This window comes from Polyodon spathula, chromosome 1 (genome assembly GCF_017654505.1).
Source record: "Polyodon spathula isolate WHYD16114869_AA chromosome 1, ASM1765450v1, whole genome shotgun sequence".
NCBI classification, from domain to species: Eukaryota; Metazoa; Chordata; class Actinopteri; order Acipenseriformes; family Polyodontidae; genus Polyodon; species Polyodon spathula.
In genome coordinates this window covers 95,268,135-95,294,837 of record NC_054534.1, presented here as the reverse complement: position 1 = coordinate 95,294,837, position 26,703 = coordinate 95,268,135, and the positions used below count along the sequence as shown (strand labels likewise).

At 37.2% G+C, this 26,703-nt stretch overlaps 1 protein-coding gene across 1 annotated transcript; it reads right to left on the bottom strand.

Annotated features, from left to right (window-relative positions):
- Positions 1 to 2,392: 2,392 nt before the first annotated feature.
- On the bottom strand, positions 2,393 to 19,874 carry LOC121324654 (WD repeat-containing protein 1). The gene is made up of 15 exons (XM_041266762.1): positions 19,672 to 19,874; positions 18,017 to 18,138; positions 17,211 to 17,301; positions 16,879 to 17,026; positions 15,169 to 15,349; positions 11,750 to 11,827; positions 10,796 to 10,876; positions 10,312 to 10,545; positions 8,162 to 8,249; positions 7,610 to 7,766; positions 6,277 to 6,364; positions 5,831 to 5,941; positions 5,280 to 5,453; positions 4,086 to 4,230; positions 2,393 to 2,902 (listed from the first exon to the last, which is right to left on the bottom strand). Exons 1-15 carry the CDS (start codon positions 19,685 to 19,687, stop codon positions 2,793 to 2,795), a joined length of 1,824 nt encoding a protein of 607 aa, XP_041122696.1. The 5' UTR covers positions 19,688 to 19,874; the 3' UTR covers positions 2,393 to 2,792.
- Positions 19,875 to 26,703: the final 6,829 nt, after the last annotated feature.

The window sequence follows — 26,703 nt, the reverse complement described above, 5'->3', positions numbered from 1 at the left end:
GATTTTTATGGTTGTTTTAATTCCTTGTGGTTTTTTATGCATAATCTATTTATTGCTGTACTATTAATTGTGAAGCGCTCCGAGATGACTGCTTTTATTATTATTATTATTATTATTATTATTATTATTAAACCATGTAAATGGCTGTCAAAATCCTGTGGAAAAAATGTTGTAGTGTGCAAGGTATATTTGTATTTAGACTAGTTTAAGTTGTAATCATATAATACCTTATTTGAATTCAAAATCATGAAGGACCCACCTCTATTGAAATAAACAGACTGGACACTGCTTCCAGTGAAGACAAAGGAAAAGTCTAAGCTTAAAGCAATCAGCTATTGCTATCCGATCACCACACATAAAAATATCTTTCTATGCTTGGCAAAGGGCTTCACAATTATTATCTATTATTTTGCAAATATATATATTATTATTTTGCAAAGATGTTTTTAAAATGTTTTATATATTATATACATATATATATACATTATAGATACTATATATAATATATACACATACATGAGACATACATACATATTATTATTTTGCAAAGATGTTTTTAATTTTTATATATTATATATAATATATAGTATATATATACATATATATATACATACATACATACATACATACACACACATACATACACACACTCGAGTATAATCGAGTTGTTTTATAAACTTTTCTTATAAAACAACTCAATATTATAACGTAGTAGAATTTTATGATTCACGTGCAAATGGAATTAAAATGCTGAATAAAAAAAATGGAGTCTTCCGTTCTGATGAATATATGGTACAGCTTTTAGACTTGCTGCCATGCAAAAAAAAAAAAAAAAAAAAAAAAATAATTTTTTTTTTTTTATCAATTTGATCGTTAGATTTTTTGTGCCTGTTTTGGCCATGCACTTCCTATCGTGAGGAATGTGCATGATATGTGCGCTTCCTGTAATATTCTCAGACAATGGAGATTTGGAGATTCTGAACTACATGGAAACCCCACCCATATCAACGCAGCTCTTGGGGGAACAGTGACCAGCCCTGTAAATATCCTCTTGAAATCACCAGGAGCCTGCAAGTAGGACAGCTGATCTTTAAAAAAGCACTACAAAGCAGTCTTGCATTGCACATAAACAACTGCTTTTGGTGTTTGTGGGTGTTTTCCCCATGTATACTGAACCATAGCTGAAGATCACAGAATTATAAAATGTAAGGGACAGTTTGAATGTACTGGCAAACAATGACATACAAAGATAGAAAAAACATTGAAAAAGCATACTGCACTTCAGTATTTCACTGATCTGTGTGTGTGTGTGTGTGTGTGTATATATATATATATATATACATATAGACAGTAGCTAATGACCACAGATAAACATGGAACCAAACTTCTGCATTAGGTAACAACTTACTGTGGTTCATGTTGCTATTTTGTACACATGCAGTTCAATGCACTTGCTAATACATAATTCACTGCAAGCAACTTTATTATTTTTAATTGTTTACTGTAAACAGGGAGGGATTGATAATTAACTATAAGATAACTAAATATGAAATTACAGATTTGAGAGTATTGTATGTGAAAAAGGGTATTACAAAAATACAGCATGATGAAAAGAGGTTTTAAATCCATTGTTCAATGTGTATTGTTGTAATTGAATAATGCAGTACCTGACGCTCCTGGGAGAGCCTGCCAGCTGTGTGCGATTGCCAGCTGTGGATAAATCAGCAGGTAGGTGTGTTCCAGCATGGTGTCAGGTATGAACTGGTCATGTTTGTTCACCACGGGGCTGCTGCAAAGTCAATGACAACGGGCTGAAGACAGTTCAACTCTACCCGAGCATAGAGAACTAAATATGTTGCCGAAATCCTCCAATCGTCGCGATGGTGAACCGGGCTCGGAGCCAAGAGGCTGCCAAAACCGCAGACGGCCAGAGTCTGGGTTTATGTTGATACATAAAGATTAGTTTGGGGATGGTAGATCCCCATAAAGTATAGCGAGGTGAGTAAGTGGGACTGCCATGCATTGGAGTAGTGCACACCGTTTTTAAGGCACCTTTTATTTTATAGTTTTTTGTGCTGCGTTTTTGGGGGGGTTTTGTACGTTGGCCGTATGTAGTCAATGAGCTACCATGGTTGGTAGTGTCACGGGAGCTGTTCTCACTGTGTGTGTGTGTGTGTAAATAAATCGTGCTCCCCTGCGGGGCGTGTCAACTTCAGCCTGTAACACAGCAGCAGCGAATGCACGAACCGACAAGCAAGATCCCTGTTACAATGCATTTAACACTGTACCTTTATCACCCGGAGAAAACACATTAGGCAACAAACGTGTGAAACACAGATGAGCAAAGTAAAAAAGCACAATATACTGTTGCTGCACTCTGCTGTACATAGCATTTTTGATCAAATACTTTAATTTGCAATATGTGAATGGTACAGAAATATTCTGTAGTCACACAATGAGGCAAACATTAATCCCATTCCATACAATGTTACAAACATCTCTGCTAGAAAAGACATGAACAAATGGATCTGAGTCTTTAAAAATTAACTGAGATAAGGCTGTTGCCTCTGGAATGTTGAGCATAGATGTTTAGAAGCTCCAGAGAATATGTTAAGTGCTTTTTCGTGCAAATATTTACTGACTAAAGCTTTCAAGATACAGCATATTTTGATATGACTTCCCTGTAATGACTCAGAGCTATGATATAGAACTCGGTGTCCAATAAAGAAATAGTGAAAGAAATCCTATCTGCAACAGTAGTTCCAGTCCCTAAAGATCTGTGTGCCCCTTGCTTATTTGTATGTAACAGTCCACTGCTTGACAGAAGAGTCGTGAGATGTTGTGATAAGAGTGTGCTCATCTAACCAGGCCAGGCTGCTGACGTGATGCATCCTGTGGGCATCTACAGAAACAAACAAAACAGAAATGATTGTATATGAAGTTCAGGTCTGGTGATTATTTGTATCCTTCCATTATTTAAAAAAAATAAAAAGTAAATACAGTACACCCTCGCTAGAATGCCATTTATTACAACAAACCTGGCCACTGGACACCAAAGAAAATAATATCAAACAAAACACTATCTGTATGGACAGGATGCCACCTCTGCAGTGAAGTCTACTCTTCTGTCTTACTAAGAAGTGCATGCTGTGTAACTCCACCCAAAACTACAATCATTTTAATGTTGCAACAAAGCTGGAAACTATCATTTTGAAAAAAAAAAAAAAAAAAAAGTAACACAGGCACTCATGTCAATATAGGGTGTCAAAAAGCACCTGGCTTGTTCAGCAACCATGTGGCAAAGCAAAACTGATTAAAGAAAAAAAACGAAAAAATCACGAGGATCCAATTAACTTTTTATGTCAGGTTGATTTGGAATATAAACTCCGGTTTGGAATTAAGATTTGGTGCACTTTGAAATGTATTGTTGTACTGCGTTTTAATTCTTTAATGAATTGGATAAAGCAAAGACAGAATACTGCATACATGAGACGAACAGGTACGTGTAATTCTACTTGTACTCACAATATCATCTCATTAAACTTACTCCAACAGTTTATCGTTCATTTTGATTGTCCTTTCGCTATAACAAACCCCTCGATATAACAAACAATAGGCTTGGACCCAGACAGGTTCGTTATAGCGAGGGTGTACTGTGCATTCTATATAGGTTAACACTGCATCACGCAGAAACAATCAGAATAGTTTCACGTGACTGGTTATTCTCAGCTTGATTACTACAGTCATTTTCTTTAAGCTCGGACTGCTTGAAAAGGTTGTCATCAGATTCTGTTGTGTTACATTCTGCATTCTGAAAGGCATATGGAAATATTATTTGCATTGGACTTATGCAGCAACCAGGTCAAAAATTATTTCCAACACATTCGTAGAAGTCAAAAGTTCACTGCTGAAGATGGGATGAGAATTGGAAAGCAACTTAAAAATGAATCTTTCATGGTTTTTACTGCTATGGAAGTGTCACAATTCAGCAATAGGATTGTAATTTTTTTTATTTTTATTTTTTTTAATTCGAACAGAAACAAAGCATTTTGCCCCAACAATAACACTACTGAAAGGTGACATACCTGGCATCTTGATTCTTGTGTCTGAATCGTTTACAGTCCAGATATAGACCATCATGTCCATGCCTCCACTGGCAAAATGCTCATTGTCTGGAGACCAAGCAATGCAGACCACTTTAGCATGGTGGCCATAGAAGACACTTTTCTCCTGCAGAAAAGAAAAAAAAAACAAAATCTATTTGAAGAAAATCTCAATAAAAACCACATAAGAACATAAGAACATAAGAAAGTTTACAAACGAGAGGAGGCCATTCGGCCCATCTTGCTCGTTTGGTTGTTAGTTAAGCTTATTGATCCCAAAATCTCATCAAGCAGCTTCTTGAAGGATCCCAGGGTGTCAGCTTCAACAACATTACTGGGGAGTTGATTCCAGACCCTCACAATTCTCTGTGTAAAAAAGTGTCTCCTATTTTCTGTTCTGAATGCCCCTTTTTCTAAACTCCATTTGTGACCCCTGGTCCTTGTTTCTTTTTTCAGCTGAAAAAGTCCCTTGCGTCGACACTGTCAATACCTTTTAGAATTTTGAATGCTTGAATTAGGTCGCCACGTAGTCTTCTTTGTTCAAGACTGAACAGATTCAATTCTTTTAGCCTGTCTGCATATAACATGCCTTTTAAGCCCGGAATAATTCTGGTCGCTCTTCTTTGCACTCTTTCTAGAGCAGCAATATCTTTTTTATAGCGAGGTGACCAGAACTGCACAAAATACAATTCATGTGGATGGTTGTGAAGTCCTTTAAACAAGCTTTAAAAACATGAGACTAAACTATTTGTTTAGGTCATCAACCACAGAGAAAAATTAAAGTAATTAAAATGAGCACTTCAGGAAACTTCAAAACATGTTATCACCGCAAGGGGCATGAGGTAAACAGCTCACCTGCCGGTTTCCTCCACATCACATGCACTCCCCAAAAACCCATTAGGATCACAAAGTACACTGCATGTACCATGTTAAACTGTAAATGTAAATACTAGGAGATGGGGCAGAAGCGGTATCGTGTCTTTTTTGGGATCTTAAAGAAGTGAATAATCCTTAAAACAATAGATAACTGACAAGTTTAAATCTTGTAGATTTACCGACTTCATTATTGTTTTGTACTTCTATAATATTTTAGGAGTGGTTCCATACACCTTTTTAAAATGATCCTAACATTGTAAGACTGTATAGTCTGGTTAACAACATCATCTCACAACTTACTTCATATCCATCAGCCACTGTGAAGACAGTAACAGCTTTGTTTGCATCACAGACAGCAAGGTAGGCACCATCATGGGAATAAGCAAGGTCAGTCACAGGCCCCTTAACCTCCAAGGTCTTTCCATCATCCTTCAGGGTGTTTCCTTGAATGGAGTACAAGTGGACTTTGCCATCCTAACAGTGAAAAAGAAATAATATTAGCCCCGCCAGCACCAATATGCAAGCAAGCTGTATTGTCAGTAGTGATAATTCAAAACAGCATTTATTACATAATTGATTTTATTTGTACACTTAGACTACTTAGTTTTTTAAATTTTCTTTGCATGTATTCTGGGGTGCTTTTGCATGTAAAACACATATAAAACCAAAGACAACTAAATAAATAATTTATGACAGGAGGTGCATCTCTTAACAGAAACAGTAAAAAGCTTGAAGAAACCATTTGTAGAGTCATTAGTAACAAGGAGCAGCTAGGCTCCAGTTATACACAGTCTGTTTTATCAGTTGACACTTCAAACACCAAGGGGTTTCCTTAAGAAATACATTCTTACCGATCCTCCCACTGCTACGGTCGTGCCTCCTGGGTGAATAGCTGCCACTTCTGGCTTATAACCAAGGTTATCCATTCCAAAACCTCTCTTCTTATCCTTCAGCAGCACAAGCTAGGGAAACATGCAAAACACCTCAAAAGATGGAGAGCAGAACTAGACATGTCTGACAAATTTAGAAAGACTAAAACATACTAAAAGGAATGCTGCCATACAATTTCAGGAATTAAAACCACTGCTGTGTACTATTTTGAGACCTTCAAGGTTTTTTATTCCCCCCAATGGGTGCTTAAGATTAGTAAAACCTGAGCTTTAACACATATTGCTGATTTATTACAGATTGCATGCTAAGGTGGGTCTAAAAATCATGTAACTAAGCACGTAATACCTCTATTTGCAATTATGTTTTATGTCCACTAAATAAATTTATATAATGTCCTTTGATTTACCTGCTCAATGCAAACAGCCACTGCATAACCTCCTGGTCCCACTGCAATACACTTGGGCTGGACATCCATTTTAACAAGGTCTGAAGCACTGGGGGGGGGGGGGGGGGGGGGTTTGGGGGGGGGGGGGGGGGGGGGGGTTTAGTTATTAATGTTAATTTATTTTGTAAAGCTTAGAACATTGGACATTGGGAGTAAGGGGCTTAAATTAGGAGAATATTGTTCAAACGCATGTATTTGTTTCTGAAACATGAAACAACTTGACAATGCATACCTGCAACCATATATTTATCTCGGTGGAACCGGTTTAAAAATAAATAAAAGTTAGCCCCCCTTGAACTACATCAGATAACCTCCTCAACCCCTTTTTTCTTCAATAAATGGTATTTTCTTGACCTTAAGTGAAAGGTGAGTTGGAAGAATGTGTCACTAAATTTCTACATTCACTTTTTGGAGGCAAGAGATCCCTTTACATCAGGGGTAGGAAACCTTGGCTATTCCAATCCATCCCACTGCAGGACTTTGTTCCAACCAGACCCTTAATTATTGAATTGACCCTGTTGGAGGTCAATTAAGTAATTACATGTCTGGTTGGAACAAAGTCCTGCAGTGGGATGGATAGGAATAGCCAAGGTTTCCTACCCTTGATGTAAAGGGATAAGTTGGTCATACTATGGTGTTTCCAAAGATTAACAAAAACACTGTTTAATACAATATAAACCACACCAGCAGGTTCCACAAAGGCTCCATTTAAATGCATTTTAGGTTCCAGCACCTAAAAACCTAGTTTAAATAGACACAGGGACTGAACAGAGGATGACAGGTATCTAAATGCTCAAACACATTGAGATTTATCACAAGTTTATATGCAACAAGAGCTAGCACATATCCTGAGCTTCTAAAATTAGTAGCCAATGGGATACTGTGTACCAACATATACCTCATGAATTATCCATGCTACATTTAGCATGGATGATTCATAAAGCTTGCAATTATGAAGTCACTATCTGAAAAAAAAGAAAAAAAAAAAAAAATACCTGTGATCAAACATGACAGAGAATATCAGTCATTACGTTTTTTTTGTGACCAAACAAAAAATAGGAATCACAATAGCAAAGATAGCAGCTCCAGGTCAATAGAGCAAATCAGGGCATCTGAGAAAGTAAATCACCAATAGATTTTTGCCTTTACAAACCCAGGATAAGGTCCTTAATTCTTGCAAAACCGCCCTTACTCAATTAAAAACTATCCATCATTACAAAACAATTATTCTTTTTACGAACATTTATAATATACATAACACAAATACAGTTTTGTATAAAAATCAGTGACTAACCTGTATTCTTTCTTGGTCACACTGGTGAAACGAACTGTATCATCCATACTGCAACTGACCAGCTGGTTTGATTCATCTATAGCCATCCTGGACACCAGGTTGCTGTGGCCCTTTCCACTAAAGCTACCATTCTCTCCAGTTACAGCATCCCAGTAATGTGAGACTACAGTTAAGGGAAACGTAAATTCACACGGCAGAATAAAAAAAGCCCTTGCAAAATTAACTACCAAAACTTTTGTAACTTATTTATATTTTATGGTCACACATAAAAAAGTATAGATTGAGGAAGGCTGCTAATACAAGATAATGATGCAATAATAAAAGGCTGTTATTTTCCTGTAAATGGTTCAAAACAGAAGATTACAAACCAAAATTGTAATATTATCTCAGTATAAAGGCCCCCTCACAATTAGGGCCACATTTAAGTCCCGATTTGCTCCTATTGAAAGAATCTGAGGTACTCCAGCTGTAGTTGCCAGATTGTCTTTACCATAGACATATAACACAGGCAAGATCAGCAAAGTGTCTGCAAGAACCAGGGAAAAAGGATATTGATATGACCGTCATGACTTCCAGAGTAGATGTATGATCGTCCATCATTTTTATGCACAGTAAGACACTGGATGGATTTGCTGTGGCCCTACAAAAAGGGAAAGGAAAATTAAAAAAAAAAAGTGTTGAATAGACGATCTTGCAGAGGACCCATCCCATTCAGATTCACCATCAGGATCTTTAACGGGACAGTATGGCTTGCTGTATTTATATTAAAGTAGATTTTTAAAATATACATTTTTCTAACAAAATCTGACGGATTCTAATACACTCAATAAATGAACAATATTTTGTTGTGTCACTGTGACTTGTTGTGTCACTGTTGTCTAAATCATGGGAAATATAACTTTAAACATGGTCTGCATATTAATAACAAGTTTGTGTATTTTGATGCTGGGAAATGTCTATAGCAGGGTCTTCATTACTTGCACAGGCCCCATAGTAGTAACATATTTATAATTGTTTTAAAATAAGTGGATTATTTGTTAAATGGCTCCTCTTAACATGGATACGTTTTAAGAAACCCAAACTGCTCCCATGTAAAAGCATCACAAGTGTGTTAACACCACAGTCACTCACATTAAAAGGACATTATTCAAAGCTTTTGGTTCTGGTATTTGGAACACATGACCTGTAAATGTTTTTTTTTTTTTCTGCTGACAACACGAATGTGGGTCACTATGATATAAGAACATAAGAAAGTTTACAGATGAGAGGAGGCCATTCGGCCCATCTTGCTCGTTTGGTTGTTAGTAGCTTATTGATCCCAGAATCTCATCAAACAGCTTCTTGAAGGATCCCAGGGTGTCAGCTTCAACAACATTACTGGGGAGTTGATTCCAGACCCTCACAATTGTGTGTGTTTCGTCTAATCTCCATTTGTGACCCCTGGTCCTTGTTTCTTTTTTCAGGTCGAAAAAGTCCCTTGGGTCGACACTGTCAATACCTTTTAGAATTTTGAATGCTTGAATTAGGTCGCCGCATAGTCTTCTTTGTTCAAGACTGAACAGATTCAATTATTTTAGCCTGTCTGCATATGACATGCCTTTTAAACCTGGAATAATTCTGGTCGCTCTTCTTTCTAGAGCAGCAATATCTTTTTTATAGCAAGGTGGCCAGAACTGAACTCAATATAGGGCACATACAGTTATTAAATATTACAAAGCACAAACAATCAGCTTTATAATTAGTATTTTTTTTTCCGTAGTTTTGCCTTTTGCATGTATAGCTTGCTAATAATTTAGCACCAGACCCAAATAACTTAATATCCTCCTCGGGGTAATAGATAAATAAATAAATAAATAGGCACCAATAAACAACCCTCTATAAAATCTTGAACTGGTGCTAATTCCACAACCAGAGGACAGCTTTTCCAAAAATTACGTAATGCCTACTACTTCAGAAACTGTTTAGAAGGGCTCATTTCCTGAAGCTAACCATTTTACCACCTTCATTTACACGTGAAATGGATCTAACTTTCATGGATTAGAAGAAAATAATTTCCTGCAACTACCTGTATTCTAACTACATTTCTATTCACGCTAGTATCAAACAAATGCTTACAGGGCTAAAGTGCAACTCACTTAACCCTTTGCGGTTCTATGTCTGACATAATCATCAAAGGAGAGGATTTATCAGTATGCACGTCTATAAAGAGGTATGTGAAAAATACAGCGAACAAGGGGTGGGGCTTGGCTGGAGATGCAGTACATTTTTAAAACCTGTTTTACTCTAAAAAATATATATATTTTAAAAACAGCGCATGTAAAATAAACAGTACTTCTGAAAATAAATTGGACCCGACGTGCCTGACAAACGACGAATAAATGGACTGCAAAGGGTTAAATAACTCAGAGAAAGATGGAATGTGGTTTACATCTAGAAATAGTTGCTTAAGGCTCCCCCTCTAAAATATTTAAATATATATTTATTTACAACAACACACACCTTTATTTCCAAAGTTGGACTCATGCAAGTGTCGGTATGCACCCCGAAATTCTGTAACTTGTCTCCCATTTATTTGCCAACTGGTAGCATCAGTTTTCCTACACTCTTGCATAAAGAATCCATCATTGCCTAATTCCAGTCATATTCTACAAGTACAAAAATGCACAACTGAATGCATATATTGTCTGTGATTTGTAAATTACCTTGATTATGCGCAAAGGCCTGTTTGGATTGTTTTTGTCAAGGTAGTTGATGTAGCCAGACAGAGAAATGGTCAGCAAGTGGTCCTTCTGCCACAGGCAGCCCAACTGCTGATCCAAAACATCTGATCCCATATTAAAAGTGGTCACTACAGAGTTATTAGCAACGTCCCAGATCTTGGCCGTTTTGTCTCCAGAAGCAGAAAGCAGCCGAGTGCTGTCAGGACTCCAGCTAACCTGGGAGACAACACACAAATTAAAATATGTATCCAAAACAGTTACTTCATTTAGAAATTAAATTGTGGCTTATATATGCGTCCAACAAAAAAGTGTCCTAGGGCCAGAGCATTTTTAAATTTATTATTAAATACAAGCTAGAAAAGTGTATTACTGAATGCAATTACAATTACAACAAATTAAGGTAACCAATTTCTAAGGAAAATATATTTATATAGAACTTGTGTTAGCCTGTTGTACAGATACTTACAGCATATATACCGCCATCATGGGCCTTTCCACCGCCAAGAGCAGAGATCTTCTCTCCATTTTTTCCATCATAGATAAAGATCTATTTAAAAAGAGCACAATGTTAACTGTAAAAACATAGACAGTTGCATACCTTATGAAACTTGCAAGCTTATGAAAACAACGTCTTAAATAGTGCATATGGGTATACAGTATGTTTCCCTTTAAAAATAAGTAACAAATCTCTGGAAACATCTTATTTACAGACTATAAATCAGCTGACAATTCAATGAAGCATGCTTCATGACCATCCCCTGCATACTATGGTTATTCCACAAACTATGCTGTTCAAGCGCTGCATGTCAAACTTCATATGAGCTAATCAGCAAGGTGTAATTTTTGAACAGTGCGACTCGCATGAATAGATTTAAAAAAGTTAACCCTTTGTGGTTCTATGTCGGACCAGGTCCAACATTACGATTTACCCTTTCCAGTCCGATGTCTTTGACCCAGCTCAAAGAATATCAGACACGTGCAGAGCTTTTTGAGATGTTACAGTAATAAAATAATGACTTGGATCGCATTATTGAAAAGTTTGGTGATCAGGAGAGGATTTATCAGTACGCATGTCTATAAGGAGGTATGTGAAAAATACAGCTAAAAAGGGGTGGGGCTTGGCTGGAGATGCAGTACTGATGTCGTTTTGCCATGCAATGCATTTTAAACCTGTTTTATGCTGAAAAAAATAAAAATAAACAGCGCGTGTAAAATAAACAGCGCGTGTGAAAAGAAACTGGACATGACAAGCGCTGAACAAATGGACTGCAAAGGGTTAATAAATGCTAATTAAACACCTCACTGTGTAAAGTGAGTATGAATAAAATAATGAAATGTTGAGTTTTGAAACAATTCCTCAAGGAAATAGGATAATGGTATGATTCTATTGATCAACAATAATATAAACTAGAAGGGTTACCTGGCCATCTGCACTAGCTGAAGCAAATCTGTTCCCATCAGGTGAAAATCTCACGCAGTTGACAAACCGGCTGTGGTCCTAGAGGGAAAAAAAAAAAAAAAAAAAAAAAAACACACACACACACACACACACACACACACACACACACAATTATTTCTTGTAAATGACTATTCAGAAATTCTGTTCTATGAGAAAATAACTGAAAAATTACAGATATGGTACTTGTACAAAATCATCACAAATATTGAAGTAAGAAAAGGCAATTGATTCTCTCAGCTGTAGGGAACAAGTACAAGTAAAATGGAAAGCTCTTTAATAAATAATGCACTAGTGAATTCATTATAGCATTCTCTTTCCAGTTTAAAATAGCAAAAGAGAAACTGGATACTTGTTAACTGTAACCCATTAACTTTATGAAGGGTTATGTGCATCACTCAGCACCTATGTGCTGGTTACAAATTTCCTTTTAACATGCACCACAATCATGAAAGGAAATATCAGTCTAAGTGTCTGATCCCTATGTGGAACATTGCATTACAGGGGTAGATGTAAGTATAGGCACAGTGCAAATAATTGTGGGTGGAAAATTCAAATTGCATTGCAGCCAGGCAACTATTTTGCCTGCGCCCTATGGAAGCTTAAGAGCAATGCAAATTACTCAACACGCACAAATAATGAACCACAATTATGACAGAGGGTCTCAATTTATCTATTTAGTGGCTGCACTTGCAGAGTTAGGAGTACAGGGACCAGTAGTCGCTGTATGACATTTGTGGAGCACGAAAAGTCAGAGAACGGGCAGCAAAGTCCTCTTGGCACACATAAAAGAAAAGTTTTTTTGATAAGGAGCTGAGAGTCCTTATGGCTGAGATCACTCAGCATGAAACGGATTTGTTTGGAAAAGCCTCAGCCAACATCAGTTATGCTAGTATCCTTAGGCTATTATATGTATTGGCCTGCTGTTTTTAGCATGACATCCATAAACGTGCCTAACACTCTGGAAAAGGTGGATTGTGCTTTCCCTCCAGACATTCGAACTGTGATCTGAAAGGAAACAGAGACGAAGTAGTGCAGAGAACATAGCATTATCACATGTGCAGGGATAGCAGTCCCTAAATTAACGCTGGAGTCTAGCTCATCCCTCAATTCAGCTAGGAGGTCAAGGATAACCCGCAGAGTGATAACGCTTTAGTACTGTATCCTCCAGCATCCCAAACAAAGCGAACCTGAGATTGAATATGCAGGTCTTGTTTGTCTTGCCCTTCTCCAAATGTGTTCCTGTCTCTCCTTAACAAGAACCAAGTGTTGCTGCATAAGGAAGTGTACCGCAGAAGCCATCCTTATGCCAATGACAGGTGTGTGCTTTTATACAGTTCTTAATTACTCGCTTCTATAATGGTTTGCACCTTGTTAGAGGTGTAAAGTTTTTGGAGGGTCAGCAAGTGCAAGGCAGAATCCTTACATCACAATGTCTGTTGCTGCTTAGTATCCAGATCATGGCCAATACCATGCTCTTCTCCGAGTGCATTTTGACATAAATTGTAATGGATTCATGATGGCCAAATGCAATTTTCATAGTGGGTGCAGAAGGCCATGATTTACAGCAGCATTATGGGGATTTAGCACTTCGCTTTGCGTGATACAGCACTCCTAAATGTTTGTTATAAAACTGAAATTCCGACAACGTGCTTGGGCTTACAGTGAAACATATTTTGAGATTCTTCAATGCTTTCAAAATAAATAAATAAAATTATTCACAGAAGCACACTTTTTTTTTTTTTTTTTTTTTTAAAAACTAAGTATATTAAGTTTCTTTGGTATGTTTTCCCTTAATATACTTTAACTGTAGCATAACATTGTGCAACCTGTAATGCTTAAAAACCAAATAAAATGGTACATTCAAATCCAGCGCAAAATCTTCTAAAAATACAGTTCTATAATGTTACACTCACTGGCCAAAGTATTAAAAAACACAAGTAAAAATTGAAAATCTATGCAAATTAGTATGGTCACATGACATGTGGCACACTAGATATACATTGTGTGCAAATGTTCAGGAACAACCAAGGGAAAGCAGAAGGATCTATGTGACATTACATGATGCACGTGGGACCTGTGCAACCAAATTGTGGATATGTTGACCTTTGTTTTCAAACACAAATTGGGACCAAGCCTGCAATGTGTGTGTGTTCAAGACAGTGACATGTAACACACAGCAGTCCTTCGCTAAATTGGATATGTTGGGAGAAAGACAGCTTGTCCAAAATAACGAGGTATCCGGTTTATATAAAAAATTAAGTAAAAATGTACACATATTTACAGTGCTCAATTTATTTTAAACATCCAAATCATTGTGCTGGAATAACATTGTTCTCTGTACACATTACACTATGCAAAAATATAAATCTATACAGAAGGCCTATACAGTACTAGTAAAATCAAATGACTACCTAGCACACTCACAGCTTAGCCTATAGCCTACTGGTAACAAAATAAATCACGCTGCTGCATTGTACACATTACTGTACAATGTGAAAAATAAGACTTTTAAACTGAAAGTAAATGATATATGCGCATTCTTTTTTTTTTTTTTTTTTTTTTTTTTTTTTTTTTACCATAGCCTACTTAGTACAAGATTAACACAAAATAGACCATGGTGCCGCACTGAGACGCCATGATACTATACACTACCTTACATGTACTACAAACACTTTACAGCAATACATACGTTTTAAATGTACACAGAGCATTTTACAGTGTGCACGTAGCTGAAGCTAACACACAGCCTATCTGCTACTTTTGTTTTCTCTGCAGAGTAGGAGTTTATATGGCCTCTTTTAATCACATACTTAATTCCAGTGATTTAATAGCTACATTTTATCTCTTCCATGTATTTCCGTCCCGTCTTGGGTGTCAATGTAACAGATATTTGTTTATTTTTTTCAGCGTTTGTCTTTGGAGCATGCAATTCAGTGACCTAGCGTCACACTTAATTGGATTTTACTAAGGGACATATGTTGTGTCCAGCATATTCAAGTGTATGGCATAATAGAATCTGTATTAGCAAGGGACTACTGTACTGCAGTAAACTACATACACCAAATGTGTACAACAAAGCTCTGTCAGTCCCAGGAAAGTGTAAATATGTAGGCTTCGAAATTTACTGATGTTACCATCTTAGCCTAAAGTACCTGCAGAAATGTGGAACACTCCACTATTTACTGTTGCTTCCTCCAGAAGCAACAGAAGCAGCAGGTCTTTTCTTACCTTCTTAATATTCCTATCATAATTCCTATGAATCACAGGTTGCAATTAAATATTGGGTGACGCTGCTACCTAAGGGCTATTAAAAAGGTTTGAAGGTTAAATGCAAAATTACACAATACGAATATAAATGCAACTGTGAAAATGTTACTCACCATCATTGTAAACTTAAATTTAAATGGCGGTCCCTCAAAGAATGCTCCACAGTTATCATCGCTGCCGGTTACAATGCGGTAGGGTCGTGTCTGTTTTACATCCACACTGTTAATGACCTTGCTGTGACCAGTGATCTCGCCAACCGACGAGCCAGTGTCCCACAGGAACACTGCTCCAAACCTACAAACATTCAAACAAACTAAATGAAGTCCCAGGGAGGAGTACAGTAAAAAGCCATGACATAGTGCACTGTAATGGTCTACAGAAGCCAATGATAAAAATAAATGCAGCAGTCATTTCTATTTTTGAAGGTTCTTCAAAATGACCCAAGGATGTAAGCAAGTGTATAGTCTACATGTCCATTAAAGGAATGCTCGATACAGCATAGTTGAAGCTGCCTAAAATCGTACCAAAAAAAACTCTGCCAGCCCAAAGGCTTAAAGTATTTACTATTGAAGATTCTCTTTCAATTGCCTTAGTAGGCAGCGGGATGATTATACTATGACTGTCTTCAAAAACTTTGACCTCTAACATTCATTCTAGTTATCATGGGGGGGGGGGGGGGGGGGGGGGGGGCTAAAGAAACCTGGTTACAGCTAGAAACAGGTATTGTTATGAGCAATTATATGCCTAATGCACATGTTGCTAAATAGGGCCCTGTAACTAATGCAATACAATGAATTACCAAGGGGCTAATTAATCATACCCATTAAAATAATCCACAACTGATTCTTAAAAATATTTTGCAGCACTAAAGAAATCACACTTGACTGCTTAAGCAACCTCACTGCTTTTTCCATCCAGCTGAAGGACTTGTAGTCTGAAACATCCTGACATAAGATTATTATCATTTTTTTTTATCATAATAAATGTGAATTAGTGTACCTACATTACCTTTTTCTTTTTGATTTTGCACCTACTGGTATACACACACGTACATACACACACTGCTGTGCAAAAGTAGACATTTTTGCACATCTTGGGGGGGGGGGGGGGGGGGGGGGGGGGGGGGGGGGGGTTATACTACCATAGAACGAACCTGTGACAGAACACCATGTCACGTACGGTTTTTAACATTTTTAATGCTCATAGCATCGATATATATTGTAACTCCTGAATGTGTAAGACTTTTACAAAGCAGTATACATGTATGTATAAATAAATAAATAAATAAATAAATAAAACGTTGTGGGTCAGAAGAGTCAGAAATTGCTAATTGTACAAACCTCCCAAAGCCAATTTATAATTGCAATTATCACAGACTTGTCTAAATGTGCAATGCATCAGGCAGTATGTTCCATCCGAGGTATTTTTGCATTATTATTATTTGGCTGGTTTCACAAACATTTAACAAAACATCACAAACATTATAGAATGTGCATTTATAACAAAAAAGGACCATGGGGTCAATTTTAATTGGATTACCTTAACTAAGGCATTAGGCAGTACAACATTAGGGTTAAATCAGGATCTGGGACACCAAATAAATTTTCCTTACACAAAAACAGACATTGTGTCTTCTAATATTTCAGCTTTCAACAGAAGTAGTAATCAATCCAATAACATTAATGGAAAATATGCCAACCTAATTTTCATTGGTCTGAAATAATTTGTTTACAAGGACTAGGTGTTTGTTATTCAAATGACATGTAAATTCATATTTAACAGGGATAGAAACCAAGAGATGTATTTAACAGTGCACTACATACTTCTCCCGCCCTTCTCCAACTGCTGCTATTCTCTTGCTATCTTCTGTCCAAGAAATGTCCTTAATTTTTCCTGCAAAGGGCTGGTATTCATACTTAAGGAGGTGTTCCTTTTGAGTGGTGTCCCAGATTCTCAGCTTCCCAGAGACATCTGTCATAATAGAAGGATAGATTACTGACACTAGAAAGAACAAAACCTCTTAATGACAGATCACAGAAAGTGGGACAAATAAAAGGTGGTGTCAATTTAAATGGATTTGTTCATAAACACAGGATGATAAATGGATTCCATACCATAACAATTCCATCAGTAATAATAATAATAATAATAATACCTCCAGATGCAATGTAGAATCCACTGGGAGCATACTTAGCAACAGAAACCTGGTGAGCATGCTCAGTGTAGATATCTGCAATTGCTGGATTCTAAAATAAAGAAATATAAAATAAACAAAAAACTAAACTATAGGTCATTACCACGGGTGTACCTAGGCTGAAACCGTACCCGTGAAATGGATGCAATCCCAGCGGTAACACGCTCAGTCACACAGACTGAATATATTACTTTCTGCTTCAACGCTTATAATCAAAAAGTCATGGCATGGTTGCAAAATTGTGAAAACGTCCTTTAATTACTCCTAATATATCACAAATACAAAGCCACCTACACACAGTGACAAAGTCTACTAAACAACTCATTAAAAAAAAAGTTTATACACTTCCTGGGTTTGATAAGTCGTCCAGATTTTGCAAACAGCCATCGATATGAAATGAGAAATTTTGCTGCATTTGAGACACTAATTTATTCCTCCTACTATGAGATGAGGGAGAAAATATTTGCTTCCACTATACAAAAATGTGGGTGGACTAATTTTCACACCTTAACGGTTAACACCTTAATCCAAATTCTTTGTATACAGTAGCTTAACCCGACAGAGAAAACACCCACATTCTTTGTATACAGTAGCTTAACCAGACAGAGAAAACACCCACATTCTTTGTATACAGCAGCTTAACCAGATAGAGAAAACTCCACTGTACTGTATGGAGTCAGCACTGTTTCTGTTACTGCATTCACTGGGCATATGTTTTAAAAGAGATGTAGAGAAATACACAAATCAAAAAACAAAACAAATCTTACTTCAATGTTTCGGATGATGACACACTTCCCGTTGCTGTAAAGGAAGTTGTTTCCCTTCGGATCACCTCCAAGGATTTTCGCAACTCCCCGTTCAACCTGTGGGAGGCTGGCAAACACTGTTTCTGTAGGAGGAAAAAGGACACAAGTTAAGATTCTTCCCCCAAACCAAATTAAGGCATGCCTGCATGTACTGAACAGATCGGCAATGACTGCCATATTGAGCTTTTAAGAATATATAAAACATCACTGCCAACAGGGGTAAGATCATGTGGGCATGATTTTATCTAGATATAAATCAGTGACAAAATATAGGCCTAGATATCAGTAGTCTGAAAACGTAGATCACTATTAGCTACTCCCACCGCATGCACATGTAAAATTTCATATTTAAGTTTTATCATGATCAGGTAAGGAGCTCTCTTGTAAAACTTCTGACATATTTAAAGGCAATCACACATGCCCTAGCTCTTTATAACCCCAAACTATCCATAACTGAATGCCTTAAGCAAGTTTCATCACATTTGGAAAAGCAGTACATCTAGAACTCTGAAAGGTGTTACGAATGTACAGGCTCCACCACTGTTTCCATGTCCACAGGAATATGGCTGCCTACCACTGGATAAGAACATACTTTAGAGAAATGAGATACAAGGTATTCAAATATATATAGTGATGGCACTCTCAATGAACGTTCAAATTCGACATTTGATCAACTGAAAAACAATCTTAAATCTAACTATTTTTAATATAATACTGCTGTAGTTCTTACAAGCCTGCAACCTTTAGTCCAATCTTCTCAAGACTCCTAAGCTGCCACATCAATATGAGACAAAACCAGGGGAAGGTTGAGTACTATATAAACTTGAAACTGATAATATATCCTTATAACAATGTATGATTGGTATAATGTAATTGTGCATGTCTAGTCAGGGCCAAAATGATTTTCAAAGCTAAAAATATGACAAACCAATTCCCAATACAAGAGTGTGGTGAATGTGACCATCCATTATTAATGCACAGTATTACCTGGAGACGTCAGAACGTGTAAACAAAACTGAAGTCCCAATATTCTTCAGCATCCTTTTGAACTTGGTAGTTTAGTTATGGGTACGGTGTTACTTTGCATTTAATATGGATACTGTAGCCTTCTTTTATTTATTTATTTTTTTTACGCCTGATGACATTAGACAGGGAACTGACATTCCTTAGCTAAGAAGGCACTGAATGCAAACCCCACTAACTTGCTCCAGAGTTGCAAATAAATAATTATGCATTATCAAACAACTATTAATTATGATTAAAACCCAACATTTTTTAAATCGACCAAATAAACGACTCAATGTACAGTATTTCCATAACAATTTTATTTCCGCATTGACTGAGGACTGTCGTTCTTTCAATGTAACACTCGGGTTCGACTCTCTCCTAACTGTACAGAAAAATACAAACCTCCCATACACAATACTAATTATATATAAAACTATAATTAACTAACCACGTACACCACCTTACATACGTATACAAAACACGAACGTGAACGAGGCAAAGGGCGAGGTTTTTCACTGCTTCCCAGGATTTCATTCTAGCTGGGGTGCAATTATCGCTGATCTCAAAGCGTTAAGCAAACACGCAAAATTGAGGAAAATGTCACTTACTAAGTTCGTACGGCATATTTCCAGACCTCTTCTGATTGCCTTCTTGAATCGCTGTATGAATGAATAAATAAACCCCCCTGCTACCGGCTGCTCTGCTCTTTGCTAATCTCACAAACCCGGAAGCCTGCGCTGCACTCACTTCGCTTTGCTTTGACCATATATAGTAAACTCCACTCAGATTCGAGCAGCTGTCGCTCTCACCAGACCTACGCTGCCTTGCCTATCGAGGAAATGACGTTTGTAGAAACATTGAGGGAGACCCTCCCACAGAAGAGTGGAAGTCAGTGCTGCAAGTGTATAAACGTGTGTGTGCGCAGGAATTCTCTCCAATTACCGTAGATAAATTGGAAACAATAGTTAAGCAGATGAGAACCACTACTTGTTCTCTTGAGCCAATTGCTACACTCTTAAAAGATATTTTTTAATACCGTTAGCAGCCACATTTAAAGAAAATTGTAAATAGCTTACTTTTGTCAGACACAGTTCCACTGGCACTTAAGATAGCTGTGTTAAAACCAGTTCTTAAAAAAAAAAAAAAAAAAAAAAAAAAAAAAAACATAACCTGGATTCTCACGTCCTTACTAACTATAGTACTTTTTTTTTAGACAACATTTTAGAAAGAGTACTTGTAACCCAACTAGAAAATATTTATCACTCAAATCGGAGTTATGGAGGAATTCCAGTCTGGAATCATATTAGGACTATGACCCGCTCTTCAGCTCTGACTTGGACTATCCTTCAGTATTAGTTCTCTTAGATCTAAGTGCCGCATTCGACAATATAGACCAGTCCATTCTGCTTAACCTCCTTAAATACACTGTGGGGCTGTCTAACATTGTTCTTTCATGGTTTAAGTCCTATCTTGCAGACATATTTCAGTTTGTCTCTTATGGGGAAGACATATCTAAAAGGTCTGATGTCTTATATGGGGTTCCATATATGTGATGCCAAGACATTTATGTATGCTTTCGTATAATCCAGAAGTGATTATTGATATGATATGATATCCCTTTTGCATGGCACCTCGGAGTTGCGAAGACAAGGGAGCGGATACTGGCTCGATTCTATTGGGTAGGTCTTCATTTCATACTGATGTGTTGAAATATGTAGCCACATGCCCAGACTGCCGGCAAGTAGCGCTGGTTCGAGTGCGCCACCCCTTTGGTCGATCGCAATGGACATAGTGGGTGAGTTTAGCTGACAATCTAACCTCCGTTTAAAAAAAAAAAAAAAAAAAAAAAAAAGTTATCGTGGCAGCATTGAGCGTGAGTCTTGCGTATTTGGACCTATTCTCACGCTCACACGCATTAGTAAAAAAAAAAAAAAAATAAATCTCACGCAATTTCCGTCGAAATTCTTGGGGCAGATTTTTTGGACGGTTTTCTAATTGATGTATATTTTTTAGAATAAGCAGCTATCTAAAACATATTGTGATTTGTTGATCGGCTGCATACAACAAATTTTCAGCCAATCATAATGCACCTCCGTTTTTGGCGCTCCATGCAGCTGCTGTCAGGGCGACATTGAACTACAATATTTGAAGCAAGTTGTGGTGGGTGCGGGTTGGACTGTATTAACTGAGGTTAGTTTTTATGAATTTTCATTATCAAACGAAACGCCAATGAAAAATATATACAGTAACTAAACTTATTTAGTTATCTCTGAGCTGTTTGGTAAACTTGACTTTTGATTCCATTTACGCTTTGTAGGGTCGCCTTAAAAGATTGTTTACAAGAGCGTAAGCTTTATATTCAGTATTGAATAGTCAGTTGAAAGTAATATTGTATGCACATTTGTTACTTTACAGTAATTTGGCGTGTTATTGCAATCTCTGTAGAGGGCCTGCTCACTGTATGATTGTATTCGTTTCAAGTACTGTTGCTCAGACACCACGTTGTTACTAATGCGGTAATAATAATAATTTTAAAGAACCATAAACTTGTCCAGAAAGATCTGTGGTATTTCATGCTGTGTGGATAGTATTAGAAATCGAGAGTTTAGATTACACACCAAACAGCCCGAGAGGTAGAAAAAACGTTTCTTAATTTTATTATAACATTTGTTATCTTCGGGTTTTGAGCCTTACCTGACCATCCATTATTTATGATGCTGCTAATATTATCTCACCATTATTTGCTTATATAAAAACAACGTGTTGCTCTGAAGTTCACAGGATATAGCCTAAAAAACTGCCATTTTTATAATATAGTAATATTAATTTATATGATGTTGTTTGGTTGTTAAGTGTGTGACTTCAAGTTTAATGCTTGGATGATGGTCCCGTCTGCATGGAGTTCTTTTGTAAGATCTCCCGCGAAAGTCTTTCTGACCATGCCATCTGACGTGTGTATAGATTTTTTTCTATACCATGGTCACCAAGTTTACGGTTTAACATTATATGGTAAAGTAGTTAACCCGTTTCTGTCACTACCAGCTCCTAATTTGCTGCTTGTCAGTTTTGAAAAAAAAAAGTAGCGGTGCTGCAGTTTAAACTGCGTGGTGTTCAGCACAGGAAACAGTTGTGTTGACTGTGGGATAGTAAACAAACCCGTACAAGGAGGACTGTGGCAAACGCGTGTACTGTTTACTGTTGACAAGGCCAGTTTACCAGGGGTGAAGTAACTTAACAAAAAAATGATGGTGATTAAGTAGATTCAAGAAAATGCACAGAGTCCTTTTCTTCAATCAGTTGCCAGGTTTATTGAAATATGTAGGGAGTCTGGTCCCAGGTACAGGACAAGCAGAATACTCAACATTACAATGTTTGCATGACATTAAATACCCTTCTGTATAGATGGTCCACCTCCCCTTTCTCTGACACTTAACCAATGGTCAAGGTAATTTAATTTATTGTGTGAGTGTTAATGTGTGTGTGTCTGTGTGTGTAGTCTAGTGTGACAACTTCTGAACTCAGTGCATTCTTCACACTCCTGGAGACAAAAGGTCCATACATCTGCCTTTTGTTATCTCCTTGCGACCCCCTTTGATGCCAGTGGGATTATCTCTTTTGATCTCTCTGAAGTCTTTAGAACCTGTTCCCTTCTAGTCCACAGCATTGTTATCTCGTTAGCTTGCAGTCATTGTTGGGCAAGTTTGTAGACGCAGCGTCTCTATCAATGGTTAGCAGTACATGCAATTTGAACCAAACAGTCTGCTATCTGCAATATTAGTCTCTTTTCAGAAAAGAACACCAGTATAGCTCTGCCAGTCCACATGCGTAGCAAACCCCTAATCAATTCTCGATCCATGTTTTCCAACAAGGGGGCTAGTTCAAAAGAAACGATGATCATAGATGGAACGATTTTATTGTATTAATGGTTAACGTCTTAAGTATATAAAACTAATATAAAAGAGAATAAATAATACAGTATCACCATAACAGTCTAACATATTACATTCAGGTGTAAAAGTGTTAAATTCCGTCTCTTGCCTTCCCCCTCCCGGACGAAGCACATATTAACCAGAGACGGTCTCAAAATGAAGAGATCACTTTTTTAAATTCGTAAGTGCTATATGCTGTCTCTAGGATATACATATCTATTTTAAAAAAACAAATCGACTTTGTGTTTTTTTTTTGGTCCCCCTGTTCTTGGGCCCGGGTTCATTGCCCTCTTAGGAACTCGTGATAATTCCTCCCCCCCCTAAAAACAAAGTACTAACTCTGCCACTCTTTGGCCCCCCCCCCCCCCCCCCCCCCCCCCCCCCCCCCCCCCCCCCAGTTTACATAGTCTAGTTACTCCACTATGTAAATGAGAATGAGCTTGTTTAACCTTAAGTGAAGTGACATCACTATACATATTGCAAGGGAGCAGGTCAGCTGTTACTGTTGATTCCAAGGTGGCAGAATGTGGTTCGGCCTGTTTCAAAGAGTCCTATTGAAGACGGTAACCTATTTCAAACAGGCTTCGCCTAAAAATAAAAGGGTCTGATGTAGGTACAGTGACTACGACTACTTTGGCGATGGAGCTAGAGATTTTAGAGGATGAAAGGGATAATGTAGATGCTATGCCTAAATGAAAAATAAATAAACCAATACATAAATATAGAAATCAATAAATACATGCCTATATTTACTTTAACTATTTATTTCTATAATTATTTATGACTTAATGTATTTATTTTTAATTTTGACATAACATATCCTCAAAATGTTGATTACAGCAAATGTTTCTTCATCGCTGCTGCAATCTGGCTCTTGCTGTGTCTTAATCAACACAAATATGGCAGAAACTTTCACGCAGGCTTGACTGTTTTGTTGTTTCGACAAACGGCTGTCATGCATTTTGTCTGGCTCCCTGGTCAAAGAGTATAGACCCACATCCTGAGGTGGGTTGCTGGGACCTGGGTTAACCTCGGTACGACCCAGGTACGTGGTTTCACACTAAGCGGGATTGTGACCCGGGCAGCCAGAACCCAGATCCAGACCTGGTTAGGAGGGCCAATGTGAAAGGGGCTTTAGTCTTTCACATTCAATTAACAACAGAATGTTTTCAGACGACTTAAGGCACTTGCACACCAGACGCAACGCGATGAGATACACGACAAAGCGACGCAAGAAAATCAATAAAACCTCTGCTTTTCAATAGCGCTCTTCACACCAAAGACGACACAACAAACGACGTCCCCGCAACACAAATTCCAACGCAAGCGATGAAAAAAAAAATAGAAACTGATCCTATTTTTGCGAATTCGTCAACCGACAAATACACAACTGACCAATCAGAGAACAGCTTCATGTCAGGTGGTTTGAAATCAAGCACTGTTTCACTTTGTGACGGGGGGCCCACCCGTTGCGTGTATTTTATTTTTTATGTAGGTATTCATTTGTTATTATTATTGTTATTATTATTATTATTATTATTATTATTATTATTATTATTATTATTATTATTATTATTATTAATATATTGTGTTTATGTGCGGATGGATGAAGGTCGTCCAGCATGATTATTTATTATTTAAGATGATGGCGAAAAGCGTGTGTTTGTGTTTTGTTTATTTATTTTAAAAGCTTCTGCAGAAGGTGACCAGTGACCAGAGATGGTCATCTGTATAAAAACCTACAGCTTTTTGCACTCCAGGAGAAGACTGTCAGAGGCGAGACATGAGTCTAATTGCTCTATCTAAAATATACTTGTTTAGAATTGTTAGTGTTTGTTTCACTTTGGCCAGAGTGCCCTTTTCTACAGGTGATCATCTCCCAATTAGCAACAGTTAATCAATTAATTAACTCGGGAGATGGTCACCTTCTTCACAAGGTTTTTAAATAAATAAACAAAACACAAATTCACTGCTTTTTGCCATGATCTTAAATAAATAATCATGTCAGATGGCTTTCATCCGTCCGCACATAAACACAATATATAATACTACGAGTACTACTACTACTACTAATAATACTAATAATAATAATAATAATAATAATAATAATAATAATAATAATAATAATAACAAATGAATACCTACATAAATAATAAAATGCACACAAGGGGTGGGCACCCCATCACACTTTCATTGAAAAGATCATACTTGCAGTACCTAATTTCCCTGACCTATAATAATAATAAGACATTTTCTATTGCGTTTGTTAGAAATCATACTTTCTGAAAGATCTGGCATATTTCCAGCTGTCGCGTCGTTTCTGTGATCGCTTCTGGTGTGCACTGTGTTTTCACAGCGAATTTATCGTGTCGCCCCAGTAAAAATTGTGTTGCATCTGGTGGGTGCGGCCTTTAAGCAGTGCACAAATGTGTTCCAATAGCTCTATACACACATTAAGCATTATTTTAAAGAGGAAGTTTAAATCTGGTCCTGGTAAATTAATTTATTGAAAGACAAACAACAGTTTTACAATGTTGAGGATGCTCAGCTGAGCAGGTCAAATATAACATGAATCACTCCATCCTCATTGAGATGAATGTTTTGTAATAGAAAATATCTAGACTGTATGTTAATGATAACCACCACCACCCTCTTCAGTGTGCAGCTCAAAGTGGACATATAGCTATTCTGACCTTTGATTTTGTTTGTATGGAAGCACTTCTCCAAAATATAAACTCTCAGATGAAGCTGGCTGAAAGCACTTATACTGGCACCTCAGATGCATACTGCACTATAGGTAGAATGATGACAGATTTAACTACTGATAGTCAAAATAGTCAAATAGGTTAACCAGTCATGACTTAAAAAATGTCTTAATACAAAAAAAAAAAACAATGTAATGTTTTTAAATGTGTATCTTAATAGACTGCACCCATAACTGTACTTCCGTACATCTGAAACTGCACACTTCACAATTGCTTTTAATTCAAACAGCAGAATACAATTAAAATACTGATACTAGTTTGCTACTATATGAAATAGGGTGAAGGTGGGGTGCGAAAAAGTCAGGCTTTTTTGCATAGTGGTTAAGACACTCACTTGCATGGTGCGAGGTCGCCAGTTTGTGCCCAGCCTCTGCCCTGTTTCTAATATACACTTTAAACACAGAAAGACAGTCATATTTTGGCTACGTTTGTAGTTTTGCTGGTAGTAAAATGCTGCTGCTGCAGCTTTTAAAAATGATGTATCAAGTTGTTTGTTTTGCTTTTTTCTTTGCAAAAAGAAACTGTCTGAAAGAAGATGCCAAAATATAAAAGGGTGCAGCCTTCCTCTAGGTTTTTGTAGAATTTAAATTAAAAACTGTTTGTTTTTCATCAGAACATTTTTCTCACATGCACCGATCGTGGTGAAGGATGTGAGTGGAAGTCAAGGAGGAGTAAAATGACTAGTAAATATAAACAAACTGGGAGGCTTATTTCTTTATGCAAAAGTCCTGTCCTAGCTAAAAGTGAAATGGAGGAAAAATGCAAATGATACTCTATTGAACAGTGGGATCTCAAACCCCCCCACCCCCCCCCCTTTACTGGATAGTCTCTAGTTGTATGTGCATGCATCATTGATTTTTATTTTATTTTATTTTTTAAACCTATTGAGAAGCTCATCTTTTCTCAAAGGTAATGGGGGTGGGGGTGGGGGGCATCCTCAGGTATC